This window comes from Branchiostoma floridae, chromosome 17 (genome assembly GCF_000003815.2).
Source record: "Branchiostoma floridae strain S238N-H82 chromosome 17, Bfl_VNyyK, whole genome shotgun sequence".
Lineage (NCBI taxonomy): Eukaryota > Metazoa > Chordata > Leptocardii > Amphioxiformes > Branchiostomatidae > Branchiostoma > Branchiostoma floridae.
Window position 1 is genome coordinate 13705627 of NC_049995.1, and position 18441 is coordinate 13724067.

The 18441-nt window shown below is 40.2% G+C and overlaps 2 protein-coding genes across 2 annotated transcripts in view; both read left to right on the plus strand.

Moving 5' to 3' along the window:
• LOC118404317 overlaps positions 1-18441 on the plus strand; it is a 45070-nt gene that overhangs the window by 8916 nt on the left and 17713 nt on the right. The window contains exons 2-7 of the mRNA XM_035803385.1: positions 15254-15407; positions 15874-15971; positions 16640-16757; positions 17082-17252; positions 17395-17406; positions 17675-17863. Of these exons, the coding sequence (XP_035659278.1) occupies positions 15335-15407; positions 15874-15971; positions 16640-16757; positions 17082-17252; positions 17395-17406; positions 17675-17863 (661 nt within the window). The 5' untranslated portion in view covers positions 15254-15334. The remainder of the gene's footprint in view (positions 1-15253; positions 15408-15873; positions 15972-16639; positions 16758-17081; positions 17253-17394; positions 17407-17674; positions 17864-18441) is intronic.
• LOC118404725 (insulin-like growth factor-binding protein complex acid labile subunit) lies at positions 11983-14142 on the plus strand. The gene has a single exon (XM_035803996.1). The coding sequence runs from the start codon at positions 12071-12073 to the stop codon at positions 13379-13381; it is 1311 nt and encodes a 436-aa protein (XP_035659889.1). The 5' UTR covers positions 11983-12070; the 3' UTR covers positions 13382-14142.

The window sequence follows — 18441 nt, forward strand, 5'->3', positions numbered from 1 at the left end:
GATCTTTTCTATGCCACCCCCACTATAGCTAGCTAGTTGCGCGGTGCCAGTCGACTCTTCTGACCTGCCATTAGGAACTCCTAAATTTAAGCATTACTTACTAATAGCTTCTTCCTTAAATCTAGAAACTTTACACTAAAATGCACCGATGGCAATGTAAACTAAGATGCCGTTATGCATGCTAACTTCGCTCTTTGATCCTCTTTGCTTTCTAAGACCATTTACCAGACCTACATGACACTTATCGGGCAGGTCCAGAGGGGCATAATAGAAGCACTTGAGTTCAATCCGTTAAAACATTTCCAACAGCGCTTTCTCGATGATCTTTTCTATGCCGCATCCACTAGTGGCGGAGTGCCCAGTGACTCCAGCGACCTGCACTTCGGGACTCCTGAATTTAAACATTACTTAGCTCTGCCAAAAACAGTTACTCAAGCAACTTGATATCATTTTGGAAACTTTCCAGATAGCATCATCTATCTACCGTCAGTGACACTGAAGTGATCTGGGAGAAATTTATACCCTTACTATAAGTGCTAAAGAGCTGAAGAAAATTTAGAGTGTCCTATAGGAAACAAAATACGACAAAGTCAAGATAGCTGAAGACCATATCAAGTTGCTTGAGTAACTGCCTTTTGGAATATCATATTACCTGGATGTCTAACCTTCATCGACATTACTTAGTTCTTCCCGAAGTCATATGTCGCTTCACACTATACACAAATGACAATGTAGATGTAGATATGATTTTGCAGTGTTACGGTGCTTTTTGTTTTGCGCATCAATTAATAGGCTCGCCTGGCATTAACTTACATGGTAAAATCCCCCTTTTTGCGTAGTATGAAATTTTAAAAGGCACAACGTCATAGCGCTAGTACATCCTAGGTATTTACTAAGCACTTTCTAATATTTTTCTGTTGCCACTTCTCTAGTGGCAGAGTGTCATTAAATTCACAGGCCTGCACGTTAAAACTGCTGTAGGTATACAGTAGGTATACAGTACTCATTTTATCCCAGAAATCATCGCTGATGGATTGAAGAAATGACAGATAAGAAATACCAATGAAGATAGGACACAATCACATTAAGAGCTACAATATGAATGAAATGACATCTGCTTTCCTTTCCTATTAATACCCGGACAATTACACCATTCTTAAGGAAAGTATAACCTTATCATATGGCGAATAACCGCGTTATAATCTCACTTTTATTTCATATGGGTTTCCCAGCTGTCGATCGAAGTTTAATGACGAAACCATTTCGGACCGAACCGAGTTCTTAGTTATGAGATGAATGAGCAATGGCCCCTGTAATGCACTGTTAGTAATCTATGCATTGCAGAAGTACACTTGCATTTCCCTTTCATCTTTATGTAATATGGAGAGGGGAAAGCCTCTGAATAACAATGATTAATCTGAAGTGCTAGACGCGAACAGAGAAACCATCTAGTAAAAAGACCCGAAACTAATCTTATTAGAACTAAAAAGAAAGGCATCATGGGGCGTAGCAGTGCAAAACCAAAAGCTCCAGAGAAACGCTGTTGCCGATCGATACACAATTGGTTTTGTGAGGATCTAAGGACATCATAGTAGCACTATTCACTCACGATGCAATGAAAATATCAAATACATGTAGTGTAGCGTCCGCGCCTCAAAATTGTTCATGTTTGTTCATACTGGACTGAAAAAAATCCTTAGCCTTCACAGACAAACTGAGCTTACGACACGATTCATGTCTCAGACTTACCTAGACTTAGAATTCATGATTGCATGGGAATTGTTAATATTAAGTATCAGTAAGGTAACAAAATAGTAAAGATATAGAGCCAAAGCTCAAGCAATCCTTACATTTAACTACATACAATATAATGACTGAATCCAGATGACCAATATCAACTATCAGTAGGATAATAAAATAGCAAATATGTAGAACCAAACCTCAAGCAATCTTAGCATTTCACCACGTCAACTTAGAATTTTCGTCTGAATCCAAATGGCCAATATCAACCATCAATACGATGACCAAAAAAGCAAAGATATAGAGCCAAACCTCAAGCATTTCAACACGTATACTCATGTCTGAGTAGGAATCGTTAACATTAACTATATCAACAAAATATTAAAAAATATACAGCCTAACCTTAAGCAATCCTTGCATATCGGCACGTATTTGGGGGCACATTGCAATTACTGGCTATTCACTAAGTATCCTTATAATCCATGTCTAAATCTGAATGGCCAATATCAACTATCAGTAACATCGCAAGAAAGAAAAGATATAGGGCCTAACCTCGACCAATCATTGCCTTTCACCACGTATTGTTGGGGTATCAGGTAGTTAATGGCTGTTCACCATGTATCCTTATAATCTGAATGGCCAACATTAACAATAAGATTAAACAGCAAAGATAGAGAGCCAAACCTTGATAAATCCTTGCATTTCACCACGTATTCTTTGTGCACTGTACTGGCTGACTGGCTGTTCACTAAGTATACTAAAGATAATGTTCGTTCCCGAAGCCAAGCCGAGAGAAAGACTAAGTATACTTATAATACGTGTCTAAATCTGAGTGGCCAACTATCAATAAGATGAAATAGCAAAGATAGAGAGCCCAACCTTGATAAATCCTGCATTTCACCACGCATTCCTGGCGCACCAGGCAGGTTCTGGCAGTCTCCTAGCGGCAGTCCGTAATTGATCTCCCCGCGGACCGACAGTGCAATGAGCCAATAGTAATCCTCACCGTGAGAGGTTATTCATCCTCCACTGGAATCATAATCAACGTGCCGGAACAAAGCCTCACACGACGATAGAAAAGATGGTAAGAACCGGGGCAAAACAAAATTCAATAGGACTCGAAATCCTTTATTCAGCATACCTTCACAGGTGAAAGCAACATTGAAAATTACCTGCACCAGACAAATTTTACTACTCTGAATTTAGAAAGTATGCATCATATTAAAATTGTCCAGAGACCATAATTGTCATTTTTCCTTTCATACTTTATAGGTGGTAACAGTCAATGCAGCTAATAACAATCCATACACACCTACATCATAGGATATTTATGTATAAAATCCAGTACATGGACCAGTGTAGGTAAGGTACAGGTAGACAACGGAAATACATGCACAGCTCCAATCATACCTGCACTAACCTGCTTGTGCAGGTGGTATTTTGAGCCCTGTTCATCCTCCACTGGAATCATAATCAACGTGCCGGAACAAAGCCCAGCACGACGATAGAAAAGATAAAGAGAACCGGGGCAAAAACAAAACAAAACAGATTAAACATTGCCGGGGGATTTACTTTTACCTCTGTGACTTCCTGATTACAGTTCTTATTAGGGTAAAACCATCCCAGTAAATCAACGTTGAAGATGAACATGCTAATGAAAGAGTAAAAATTTAATCGAAAGAAAACAGACGTCCCTCTGAGACAGTATCATCACTGAAAGCGGATATTAGATATCACTCCGGGGCCGTGTATCATTGTCTGTAACTACATGATGAGCAAATGTAAGCTTGTGGAAAAGATTTTAAAGAACAGTAAGAAGAAAACAAGAACAACATTTGACCAGGAATCAACCTGCGATTTTTACTATGCTCTTTTCCGATTATAATCTTGTGTTTACGAAAAAGGTCGGCGGAAAGATATAGAATAGTAAAAGGAAAGGAAAAAAGGAGTAGACACCTTTCAGGAATCCAACTGTGATTAAGGTTTATATCCTGCCTTTATTGCTATATATGACTTCATGCAAAAGACCGATGACGAACCCTTTATAATAGATTTAGTTGGCTTTATGCACTACGTGCAAGAGGACGAGTGAGTGCCTTCACGCAAAAACAGCATTGCGTGAGATACTACACGTCAACGAAGGTCACCACAGTAACAAGTGATTTACAATAAGCTTCTATGAGCGCCTTCTCGTCCTTTTTTAACAACTTTCATTTTCTACTTATTGTCGGTACTTATTGCCTAATTTTTCTGGTCCTATAAAGTATATCTTTCTTTTAGTTTTTTTGTGCATCAATTAATTTTAAGGGCCTTAATCAGTGAACACCAGTTAAACGTGTATAAGGCTGAATAAAATCCCCATCTGTGACAAAATAATAATTCAGACGATACTTAGTTTCAATCAATGTTGATGCTACGGAAGCCAATATTTCATTTCTCTGTACTGGGTCAGCAATGATTATGATGAAGGATTATTCGCAGATGCACAGCGCTGCAGTATAATTGCCTGTACAAGAGAGATACTTATCATCATCACTGGGTCTTGCACGAATGAACCTCTCTTTCCCTCTCTCTCTCTCTCTATCCATCCTTATTATACGTAGCTTTGGATAGATCTTCTGCTTAACCGCGAGTGTTAAGTAATGAAACTAATTAGGCGAATAATGGCGAAGAAAGGCGAAGTGGCCGGGCAAATGTAAATAGAATAGTGTCCGTATGTACACAGTAACAACCTTCTACTGATGTTTGTAGTTGAAAGTTTTACAGACGTTCTTGAAAATGAAGAAGAGTATATGTACGTCTAAAATCAAATTCACAGGAATCAGATTTTGGAAATAGACGTTTCAAACAACATGCGGTGTTTTTCAGTTGCTTCAGTAACTGCATTTAAGTATCTTATTACACTGTTATTTTTGTTTGTTGAATGGATTCGTTCTCCACTTCACTATTTTGTCTCACCATTACCGGTTTGCTAGGGCATCCTCACTCCCCTGCGCACAAAGTCCCGCGAGGGGCATTGCCCAGTATAGCGTAGATGTAGATGTAGATGTGGGTGTCTAATCTTCATCGACGTATCACAGGAACTAGAGTGAATTAACTTATTTCACATATAATCACCCCTGAGACAGCGTGGGGGATTTCACTACACCAGCTGCCACGAGCAGCCCAGCAATTCATATTGATCCACCTTGAAACCAAGTAATTAACTTCCGATGCCAAAGGTAATGTCAGTGGTAATCTTCTTTTGACAGAATCATGACCTTTTGTACTTCTATGTATACTAGATGGAAAGTCAATTTGCAAATTGAGGCTAATTACAAGTACATGGTAGAAACTTACGGAAAATACATGTGACAATGGATAGTGATAAATGTTATTGTAAAAAGAGACAATTCTAATACTGGTGTTTGCTATTTCTAAACATGTTGGGTTTTACTTCTTTCATGGAAGCAGAGGAAGACGAAAAGCCCAACTTGTATACTTTCGTATTTCTTTTCTTTCTGAGTTATATTTACCTCGATTAAACGCCATTGTAGTTTTCCGAACCTTATCTCTATGTCCCGTGACCTAGGTGTACAAATCGCAATAAAAAATGAAAACAAAATGCTTTTCTTTATGTCGGATATAAATTCTTGTTACAAAAATCAATATTTTCTACAACCAGGTCAACTGAAAAGCCTGTGAATCTATGATAAGCATTTTGACAGACCTTCCCTAGAGCTCGATCGAATATCGTAGAGACATAGTCTGTTTTCTCTGACAAGGCAATCTTGTAATAGACTTTTTGGATCAAGATTTATTAAAGCTAGAAGGTAGGCTCACGAAAATTTATCTTCATAGCAGAAATATGCCTACCATCATCACAAAGGATTTATAGGTCTACAGTTGATATTGAACATTTTTGCAATGCATAATAAATCATACAAAGTATCCAGCATGATATCAAAATGGTACACCGTGTACAATTAGATGAGTCTATTGATTTGTTCTAGTAGCTTAGAATCCCAATAACTTCCATGCAACCTTTCAATCGTTTTAGCACCATATGTATTTGGAACGAAATTACGTAACGCAGTATATGAACAGTAGGGTCTCATGCCGTTTGCAGAAACGTTAATGCATATGTACTAAGGGCAAACAAATAGAAGTAACAATAAAAGTCTATTGCAAATTTTTACCCGAGGGCTAATTGCAGTTTACATGACAGCAGGGGATGGGTAAACAAGAAGTGTAGAACATGTATTCAATATGGCTAGTCTGAAAGCTAACTCTAAAGTTAAACTCGTTTTATACAAGCTGTAGGAATATACAAACAACCAACGCTGAAAGATCTTTCGGAGACTGTTATGACACGTTGTGGTTGAGATGCGCGTCACCTGGCAAGTGTGGCGTTGTCACTTTGCCAACAAAAATGACAACCAAATGGGGGAAGAAGTTTCTAAGCCCAAAGGGAAATGACCACTGCAGCACATCAGGAAGAATATCGACATGTAGATGGCATATTTGCCGCAGTCCTACCGGAGATGAAATAGGTATAGGGTGGAGCATGTCAATGATACCCCCTTTCCACTAGGACGACGCTCTCGCCGCGCTCTCTGCGACCTCAAATTTGACAGATCACTCAGCTTTCTGTAGAAATAAGATTATTTCTTTTTTACACTTTGCGCGTTTTGTTGTCTTCTCAGTCGGTTACACATATCCTATTTAAGTTATCAGTGAGAGCGTAGCGTGATCGCCGTCTAGTGGAAAGGGGGCCTTAAGACTACAGGACATCTCGTAATGCTTCGTTCAGTCCTGAATCCAATCCATGTTACATGTTCTGAATCTTATGAAGCAAAAGTAGTAAATGTATTTTCTTTAATTACTTGGCAATGAATATCCGTGCGTTATAACTATATCATTATATTCGTATCCCAGACCGCTTTGTTCAGAAAGTCCGAACACTTATTACTTAAAACCTTATGAAATAAATTTAATTTATTTTTCCGATCATTCTTCTGGCAATAGGTATATTATATTCGGAAGCAGGCTATAGTCTTATATTCGTTCAACCAATACGCTGGTTACATCCAGAAATAACAAATACTGTACATATTAGCAATTATCGAACATAAGGCAAAGATATGATTGCGTTAAAAGACGAATATGGCCAATATATAAGAAAAGGTCAGACAGTACTCACATTAAATCCCCCAAGACGTGAAAATCTAGTGTACTAACCGGCATATCACCATTCAGCCCACACCGATCCTGTGAACAGCACCGTACCGTTGGGGTGTATGACTCTCGTTGGAATCATCGCTACGGTTGAGTGTGACGTCGCGTCGGTGCACCTGTTCATATCGCGCACGATTGGCGTACTCATCATTCAGAAAATGGAGATGATCTCGTCATCAAAAAGATGAATAAATCTCCTCGTGAAAAAGGCAAAATGACAAATGAAGGATTCTTTTATGTAAAATGAAATTTGCAAACCTGAATGTTATGCTAATGCCGCTTGGCTGTGGTTAATTTATTTATAACTGAAGGTTTATTTGCAAGTTCATGCCCGTAGGCTAATAGGCAAGTAGATAGTAGGAACAAGATAGGGATATGCATGTAACGGTAAATAGATAAATACTATATTATTATTATTACTATCTAGTACTGATATGTGTTAAGTGTACATGTGGCATTTTCTATACGCTGTATGATGTAAGTACATACAGTGCCAGTTTGTGCTAGCTTATGTTATCCCACATCTAAGTCATTGTTTGATTCATCAAATTCAAATCTGATTTCATAAGCATCACAGTTAGTACGACTGCTAGCCTAGCCTAGTAAACACAGATCGTATCCGTATCTTGCGTTGTCTGTTTAACCTACCTAAAAAAAAAACTCATGGTTCAATAAACGTAGTACTACGCTGTTATTGTATGTCATATTGTTTCCAGGGCTAGCCCGTGATGCATGCTTCCGACTTGTTGGGTAGCTCTGACTGTATTTCTCAGTATACAGCCGAATAAATCAAATCAAATCAAATTAAATCAAATCAATAAAAGAGTTAATGATACTCTACTTCATAGTCAATAATTCGAAACACACCTGTAGATTAGTGTTCCTGTGAACTATTAGACTAAAAAAAATGATAAGTTCACTACTAGAAATGCAGTAGAAACGCAGACTGACAAAAATTCATAACCATGCATTAACTGTAGCCAATCCATTTGCCTTGAGATAAATGGTGGCCAAGATTAGAGAGCTCCCTTTAGCTTCATTATTAGTTGGTAGGTTAATCTTCGTCAGCAGTTGCTTGGTTGAGTGCAAATAATCAGTTAAGCCATGCACGCATCAGGAAAATTGCATTTATGAGGTAGACATCACTTGTTGTCAACAAGAGCACGAAAGCGACCGTAATCAGAGCAACAAGGCTTAAGTTAATTACGTTCATGAAATGTATCTGGGACCGCCTAAATGCTCTGGATACAACATACCCGTAAATTAAAATGTAAATCGTTACTTTGGTACAGCTAGTCTTTTCGTGGAATATGAAACGCCTTTCTTCTTCACATGCGCAAGAAGCGTGCAAAAATCAAGCGAATGAAGAATGATTTTCTAAATGAATTTTTGAACTGTGAAGGAAGCCCTAATGTATGGAAGCCTATTCATGGTAATGTACCATTTAGAGTAACAGTTATGATTAGGTCATTGCAGGAATGTGGAGACACGCACCTCATCGGGATAGGGGGAAATAATTGCATCATCGCTTCGATCGTAAAATTTAAAGGTACTAGGCCACCTCTAGGTCGTGCAAAGGACCTCATCAACTGAGTGCCTGTTAATCTTTCCTGTATGTATGAATACAGTCGTTAAGCGTAATAAAACGTATAGGCGATCAGTCAGAGAAGTTTAGTGCTGTATTCGCCGTCTTGCCGCCGCCTTTGTTGATTCAATTTCTTATGATATTCCGGCAGCTCATACCATTCGTCAAGAGGAACCTTATGAACTGAGTGAGTGTTAATTTTTGAACTGTGAAGGAAAACCTAATGTAAGGAAGCCCATGTAATGTTTACTGTAATAGCTATGGCCAGGTCATTGCTGGAATGCATAGACACGCACTCCGTCGGGGTAGGTGAAATAATTTGTTTCATCGCTTCGATCGTGAAATTTAAAGGTACTAGGGCACCTCTAGGTTGCGAGAACGTCCTCATCATCTGAGTGCCTGTTAATCTTTGCTGCAATATGAATACAGTCGTTAAGCGTAATAAAACGTATAGGCAATCAGTCAGAGAAGTTTTGTGCTGTATTCGCCGTCTTGTTGCCGCCTTTGTTGATTCAATTTTTATGATGTGCCGGCAGCTCATTCTTCAAGAAAGACCTCATGAACTGAGCGAGTGTTAATATTTGCCGTATATGTGGATACAGTCGTTCGGAAAAATAAAATTTAAAAAAAAACGTATCGACAATAAATTGATATATTTCTGTGTTGTATTCGCCGTCTTAACCCTATTCAGACCTGGCTTTTTTGGTCATCCCTGGACCGGAGGGGGGCTTTTGAGGCGCTCCACTTCTAAGTCCTATAACTCTTGAACGACGTGTTGTAGGGCCACTAAATTTTCAGGACATAATATCGACATAATATCTGGCGAGTAGTTGACGTTTGACGTTACGTTAACGTAAAATGACGTAACTATGACGTCATCAATTTGATTGTATTGGCCGGACCCATGAAAAAAGGGTATTCTCAGAAAACTTCGAGTTATACTACAAAAATGTAACAACAAGTGCAGATAACAGAATAATAATGTTTATTAAGACCTGTATTGCCAATAGCATCATCAATGATGTCATAATGACGTCATAAAATGACGTAATGCACATCTAAGATACGATTTAGGCTCCGCCATATTATATCCACCACCTTGAATTTTTAAAACTACTTTTTTTGCAACAAATAATCACAAAGGGCAATGGAAATAGACTAAATTCATTCATTTAGATGGTTTTTGATGAAAAAATACCAGGTAGTTACAAATTTTAAGGGATAATTAGCTTGTTATTCTTGATCTGGCCATGCGGTCCGCCATCTTGGATTTTGGGCTGATGACGTCATCAAATTAGCATAATTTATGCATATATAATTATGAAAGATATGCTAAATAATATAAGATTTTATTTATGTAACAAAATAGCAGTAATATAGCAAATAAATGTGAAAAATACATTGTTAGAACCAAAAATAGTGATTTTTGGCAAAACTGCCTGTCAGCAAACGGTTGCCATGGCAACACGAAAAAATGGAAAATTTGTCAAACTTCGTAAAATTGTTGCCAACAATATTTTAGGAAAACTCACCAAATTTGGTGGCTTTAGCGTAAGGCGTTCTGGCTTTATAGGACCTCGAAGTTGGCGCGGGCCTCAAAAGCCACCCCCCCCCACCCACCCCCGTCTGAATAGGGTTAAGGGACCCTCTCACTGCACTTGCATCACGCTTGCGGCACTGCGGGGTTCGAAAGATACTACGAATTTCAGAGATAAAGATCGAATTGTATTGTGTATTTTTTCGTCTGCTAAGTCATACTTTTATGAATCACGCAATATCTAAATTTCTGAATTAGAATAATTCGGAGAAAATAACCAAACAGTGATTCAGTGAATGAACCCCACAGTGACGCAAGCTTGACGCAGTGAGAGCGCACCTTTACGGTCTTACAATGACGGAAGACATCGTTGATCGCCGGCAGCCCTTGTCATTTGTTAAGAACAAAATGTACCCTAGCGGGTTCAGCATTTACTGATGATTAAAGACACCCTTGTTGAACCTTAGGGCAGCTTCTCTAATTCCTTTGTCATCCTCATCTGATGTAAAGATATGTGAAGCATGGTATGTATTTTCAAGTATCTGGTAGCTGTGGCTCTCGTTTTCAGCCAAATACAACAGGTCACCCCCACTCTTCTGGATAAGTCTCAGAGGGCAGTTAGTCGCCCCGTAAAGTTTGGTCTCCATGCTTCAATAGGGAGAAAAGAAGCTTAAAAATCTTGCTTTGTGGATTCGTAGATAAAAAGCAAAATAAAGTGACATTTTGTGCACAGGACAGATAACTTTGGAGAAAAGTTTAGAAATCAACCAAGAAAGTTACGACAAAATGAGCATACAAATAAGCACGGTATGAATGATACAGGTTTTTACTTTCATGTTCCACTGCCTTCAGGTACTTATTATATCATTTTCAGATGGATTCTGGTGTATTCATGTTCATGATCATGAAATATGATATTATACATTGCCGGCGCCTTAACATGCAATGACGATTAATAACCTTCCCTATCATAAGAATACAGCATCAAGTAAAGAGGAAGACAAGCTAGGGATAAATACTGGCTATGGTTGCTTAAGACGAAAACGGCGACAGTACAGTTTTTTTCCTGTATATCGTGGATTGCATATCTTTTTACTCCGTGTATTAGATACGATAGTATGTGATTGTGCCAGAGGTAAAAAGTAGTTGCCTATATAATTGAGATAACGTTATATGACTATTTTTCTGATCAATGTTTCCTAAAGAAGAAAAAATACCAACTGCCCAAAACAATTCCCCAACTTACCTGACAATCATTGCAATTATCAAATCTCTCACTAGAGGCAGACAACGACTGAACCCTCGGGACTACCCAAAAGACAAAGACAAACTAGATGCTGCAAAAAAAAAAAACTTGTCCAATATTGAGCCTAAACCCACATCTTCTTGGAGATCAGTAACCACATGCGCTAAGCCTTTGGCCAGCCGCCATTTGAACAAACAATCTCACCCACGGCAGCGCAAAGTACAAAGATCAACCGGTGGTTTAACTGCAAATCCTACAAGGACGAAATTCTACACCAGCCTGCATAAATATCTCATAAGTGGGACAAGTAACCCCATATTATCCCAAACATGTAAGTATTAGACATCTTATAGGTTGCGTGTAGATCATTGCTAACTTGAAGGGCAATGGAGTTCATGCTGGTACAGCCACCGTTTATACGGAAATGAGTTGCATAGGCTCCGGTCGAAAGAGTAACAGATATATTAGCAATTTTATGTCTGTCTAAGAGAGGGGGTAATTATGAGGGCATGTGTAGGAGTGAATTCTGTTGGCTTGTAATTTTCTATGATAGATTTGAAAACGTACATATTATGTATACATTTCGGTTATGTTTATAAAGAGGTTGTTTATCTAATTCATAGTATTTCGTCAACTTTTCAGGACAATGGTCGTTTTTAGGCGCAGTCTCCTGCTCCTGTTCATCCATTGTTGTGGGGCCGAAGTCTGTCCGGAACAATGTGCATGTTTGTCTTACGTCAACTGCATGGGCCGAGACCTTACGGAAATACCCGAAGATTTGCCGAACGACACTAGCACTCTTGACCTGCGACTGAACAACCTGCGCCGCCTAACGGAGGGGGTGTTTTCTGCAGTACCGAAGCTAGTCTACCTGCATTTGGACTCTACAAACATACACGAAATACACGACCTAGCCTTCATCAATCTTTACCGTTTACATCACTTGTATCTCTCCCAGAACAGTCTCTCCACAGTTCCCTGTGCAGCCTTTCAGATAATACCACATCTAACACATCTTCGTCTGAGTGGAAACGCAATCTCAACCATTCCACCAAACTGCTTTGAAGGAATTAATAACTTATATGGCATAGAGCTTGACAACAACCGGATTCAAAGCCTCCATGAAGACGCGTTTTCGGGGCTACAGGAACTCCGTGACTTGAATGTTGCCTATAACAGACTTGTTGCAGTACCGGAACAAGCTCTAAACCAGATTCCAAACTTGCAAACTCTTCGTCTTGACGGGAATCCAATTCACATTATAGGATCAGACGACTTTAAAAACGTCAGCCGCCTGGTTTCTCTGTCTCTTGGTAACCTAGGCGAAGGCCTTGACATAGAGGAAGGTGCCCTGTCTCATCTTAGTCTTGTAAAGTTAACTTTGTCGGACAACAGCCTACATGACCTGCCTGTTTCTGTCCGAAACGTGAGTTCACTGGTCCAGTTCGACCTTCGTGGCAACTTCTTCCCCATCATCTTCGAATCTTGGTTCGAAAACATGGCGGAGTTACAGACGCTGAACCTGGCCTCTGTGAGCCTGCAGTTCCTGTTCGAACCGGCTCTCCGTGGCTTGTTCTCACTCAGAACTCTCTATCTAAACCACAACGCGCTGGAATCTCTGTTTGAGACAACATTCCAGGATACCCAAGCGCTTAAGTCTCTCCAGCTAAACAACAACGAGCTTCAGACTCTACCAGCTGGATTGTTCGCAGGTCTGACGTCCCTAGAGAGTATCTTCCTCTACAACAATAAGCTAACAGAGCTTCCGGCCGAACTCTTTACAGACACAGTATCGTTGAAATACTTGTACCTATCTGGTAACAGGGTGGTGACTCTTCCGGGGGACATTTTTCACGGGCTACACTCGCTGTCGTTCCTTGATCTTTCACTGAATCATCTGGAAGAACTACCTGAAGAATTATTTGACAATTTGACGTCACTGGAGCTGCTGTATCTCCATGGCAACCGACTGACGGAAGTCCCATCTAGTCTCGAGAGAATGATGACGCAGTTGAGGGAAGTCAGCCTGGACGATAATCCAATAGAGATCGACTAGGCTACTATCTAACCTATAGTCTTAGTCAACCGGCGACATACTTTATTGCTCATTAGCTAACATTCATGCTAACATACATCAAAGTTGCTTCCGATTTCTTTTCGACACATTCCTTGCCTACGTAATAACATGATTACATTACATTAGCTGGAAACCTATTTGAAATCGTGATTATCATTGATTTCCATGTAAGCTTATTTAAGCAAAAAAACGAATGAAGAATATAATGCATGGCTTTCCTAAACCTTCGGTAAGAAATCTAAAAGGTGACACGTGATGTAAAGTTGATAGATAGCGAAAGAAATAAAGCATCATGTTCTTATTCATTTTACCATTCACTTGTCAAGGACGGTACGGATTAGCAAATAGAATACAGTTGACTGATAGCAAGGTTAAGCACGTGTAAAATAATACATGACCTACTTTACACTTAACATCTGTTACCATGAAACAAAAGCGCTTGTAACGTGAAACATAATGTAGATATCTTTGTATCTTTTTTATTGATTGTCATGTGGGATGTTTTTCATTTGGGGCAAAGTGCATGGCTAAACATCTTTTCGTTTTATTCTTTACATTGTCAACTGTTTTACTTTTTAAATGTAAAATGTACAAATTTGTCTAAGAATTGTCCGAATTGTCTAGCTTACAAATCAACGACATTACTGTAATTTCTTTTCAATTTGAAGGTAAATCCAACAAAATAGATTTAGATTTTATCACATTGTTTAAGTACTTTCAATTAATGACTATATGAGTGTAATGATCCGTTTATGAAAACAATTATTGTACTTTTGATTTAATAGAAAGTCTTAAAATTAAATCCAAAATAGCCAGATGAATACAAAGGTCTGAGAACTTTCCTCTTTGATATGATAAGTCTGGACTACGTGCGTATCGAACCGTTCTGCACTGTATGTGCTATTTTTGACCATGGGTTTACAAAGGGTCATCTTCATTGTGACCATGACTTAAACCGCTATTGTAATCTCCACACAAAAAAAGAAGCATTAACAGTGCTCATTTGTTCTCCTAAGTGTCAGCTGCCGTGAAGCTTGAACATTGAACATTGACCAAAGATAGTGCAATGACAATAAATTACGGTTCTTGGTGGCATAATGTGCAGATAATGACACACTGGCGCACCTAATCCGTGTATTTTTGGCAAACTTTTTGACAGATTAGCCGAAAACTCTTGGTGGTCGTCACTCCAACGTCGGGGTGGGTATATCGTGCCTTACCCAAATGCACAACATCGGGGCAAGGCGAGTATGGAACCCATGATCTATTATGGGTTCCGAGATGAGCACTCTACGCGTTACGACACACAGACCTCGCACGTACCACAATAAAACCGCAATATTTTACTCTGTACTCGGTACACAATTAGTCACATGGTGTTCATATTGGAGGTTAATGATTTTTTGTCAGGTTTCTTACTTTTGATTGGCCATTGTGCGACTTTTGTTTGGATAGAAAGAAAGAAAGAAGCGGTGTCTGTGGTGGTGTAAATACGTTTGACCTTTCGGAGAAAACATGTAAAATTTGCAGATGGAATGACTTACAGGACACGGACTGGTAAGAAGGAAAACAATCAGAAAATGAAAATCAAATTCATGGCTTAATGTAACCTGCAACGTTTTTATTTTACGTGAAATGCGTTGCAGTGTACCATGGATTGCACACCACAAACTTGCCGTGTGAGTCAGTGCGGATGACCATATGTCGCTGAGGTCGATACTGTGAATGAAAAGCCGCACACCGTCCCTGACACGTAGTCAACCTCATTTTCTTCCAAAACAAAACAATCTCCATCGCACCATGTTTCTTACCTCTGATTGGCTTGCACCTTGACCCCCTTGACCGCTGTAGACGTTCTACAAAGACATTTGATACCGTGAGACGTGGCATTACCATAGAAGACATCGTAACCGGTTGGTCATCTCCTGGGACATGGCTTCTGTCAAACTTGTCATCCACCTGCTGGTGTTGGGTCTAGCACCGGGAACCAGCTATGCCTTCTTCAGTATGGAAATCATTTCTGTCGTCAGTTTTTATTATAAACCACACTATAGCATAAACAGCATTGGATAGTGATCAGGACGCCAACAAAATCAGACCTTAACATGTCGTTTCCACGTCTGCATTTTTAGTACGTGTTCTATTTACATTTCTTCAGCAAAGCCTGTAATGATACTATGTCGTATGATGGTGATAGTACTAATGATAACGTACATGTGCTCATAATGTATGACTCAATGTGCTGCAGCGTTTTAGACACAATTGACATGATATCTGGCTCCATTTGACTCGTGGAGCCTGATAGAGGCTACAAATTCCAAACGGACCTCATGCGGACTTAAATATATTATATACACGTATGAACCCACCTTATCATGAATACTGGCTGTTGCTGTTTACTTGAGTGCGTCACTACTGTGCACTTCATTCCCTTTCTGTTGTAATAAAACAAATACTGTCTGTTACTCCAGACTACCCTCCCGGTTCCTGGGGACCGTGGGGACCGTGGTCTAATGAGTGCGGCTGCTCGGACACCTCCAGGTACCGGACACGGAACTGCGTGACTATAGTACGTCACTATGTTATCCTCATCTATCTATCCGTTTATATCTTGACCATTTTTGTTTGTAAGCCATTCAGAAGTAAAAAAAAAAACGGCCACAAGGGGTACCTTGTAGAGTATATACTATTTTTGTTGCAAGAAGTATGGAAATTTAGTATGCCCTAAAAGAGGGAAATCTGAGGGCGGTCCAACGTGTAACTCAGTATTCCTCATTTGTACCTTAACTTAGAAGGAGCTGTTACTGTTTATTCGAGTGAAGGTTTGTTTTGGTGTTTTATAGCTTATTAAATCTGAAAGAGTTGAGACCGTGTTACAATGGACCGATCTCAAAACCCCGCCCCCTGTTCGATCAGAGTTCTATTTCGAACACCTCCGTCAAAAATAGCCATTTCTGTCCAATGGGGCAGTTTTTGACGGAGGTGTTCGAAATAGAATAGGGGGGTTCTATCTGTTCGATATGGCGTTCGACATGATCGGTCCATTCCATTAAACAAGGAGATAAAATCATTAGTAGTTTTAGCTGTATGATATCTGTTTGGCATGAAAATAAGTGACGGGAAAATGAAAGACGTTGGCCCCTAGCGGCTTTCAGATGTATGACGTAGTCTAGAAATAGCGGCTCTCAGAAGTATTTGATATAGAAGTAACGATGACTTTGTCTATTCCAACCCTAGTACGGCCAAGTGGTGACCGACGCGATGCAGATGATGTTCACCTCAGGCTGCGGAAACTTCGGCATGAACGTCGGCGACAACATGGAGACAGTCGCCTGCCCGGAATGCAGCGCTATCCGTAAGTCTATCCGAATGTAACACTGTCAGTCAGTGTATCTGGAATGTACTGATATAATTTCTTACCACTTTCTACAAGTTTGTCTGAAATGTACCGCTAGCTATCAGTAAGTGTCCCAAGAATTCGCTGTCGGTCTCTTCGGAATGTACACCTGAAATGTCCAAAATGTACGTGTGACGCTCTCCGTAAGTCAAACTAGCATGTACCACCATCTGTGTGTCCAAAATGCGCCGCTAGTTGTAAGTCAGTCCACTGTGTGTGGTAACATTTTAATACTATGTTCCTATGAGTATCGAGTACTCATGTCTTTACTGTACCATCTAGCTGAGCTGGAGACGTGGAACGCGTGGTCTGAGTGCTCCGACCCGTGCCTGGGCCAGCCGTACCGAAGCAGGGTCCGCCGCTGCATCTACCCTAACGACCCGTACGGAGAACTGCCTCCTGTCGGCAGCTGTGACGGGAGCCTGTACGACCAGCAACACTGTGATACAACATGCAAGTATATTCAATGAACGTACGAACGAACGAACGAACGAATGAATGAATATGTTTTGCATGCCTTGCCATTTACGCCTCTTTCCATTTTTTTGTCTCAATTGCTGTGTACTAATTACTAATTTTTTTCTTTAATTTTCAGGTGTCCAGAACGGTGAGTATGCCTACTTAATCAAGTTATTCCCTGAATGCTAATTGCATGTGAAAGGAAAATTCTAAAACAACAGTGAAGAACAATGTAATAAGTAGCCAAGTCAGTCTGAATGCTGACTCTAATCTTTATTTGGGTTCATGGGCAAATCAGGTGCATTACATTTGTACATACCGTCTTTTCTGGGGCGAGGAGTGTAAATTGCGTTTTGTCAACGTTGTAAAGTGAGCCCGAGTTTATTAAACATAGTAAAATTGTATGTTGGAACCAGCGGAGTGGGACCTATGGAGCAGTTGGAACTACTGCCCATGTAACGCCATCCCCAACCTGACCAAACGTGTCCGCTGGAGGGGCTGTATCGACGGGGACCACCTCGGTATCCTGTACGTGGATGATTTCAACTGTGGGGAGGGCGATACCACTCAGACCAAGCTGTGTACGGCGGAGGAAATCCCGGAATGTAAGGTCGTTTTCTTTGATGATTTTGACTAATGGTTGTGTGGTTGGTGCGGTTGTGTGACGTAACTGTAGGTGGTGTTTGAGCCAGAATCCAGGGGCTCTTGTGCCCTTGTGAAATGCACTTTGCACGACTTTCATCACTTTAACTGTGGGGAGGGCGATACCACTCAGACCAAGCTGTGTACGGCGGAGGAAATCCCGGAATGTAAGGTCCTTTCCCTTGATGATTTTGACTAATGGTTGTGTGGTTGGTGCGGGTGTGTGACGTAACTGTAGGTGGTGTTTAACCCAAAACCGACGAGGGCCCGGGTTAGAATCTTGTCATGCTACCGATCACGCTTCGCCCTTGAGAAAGGCACTTTGATTACATGATTCTCCACACTCCGACCAGGCGTATAATCGGGTCCCTGACTTCAGTTAAGCCCCCTTCACACGAGAGCACGAATGAGCCGGAATGCCGTCCGAATGAAATTTTTTTCTATTCGTGGCAATTCCTCGCAATTCGAACTGTATTCTAAACATTCGTACTGCGTTCCAGATATTCGTCCCCGTTCTTTTGGCTGGCTCGAAAGTATTTGA

Bases quoted from the DNA above. Each gene is read 5' to 3' on its own strand.
- LOC118404725 (XM_035803996.1), top strand. From the start codon at position 12,071: ATGGGCCGAGACCTTACGGAAATACCCGAAGATTTGCCGAACGACACT.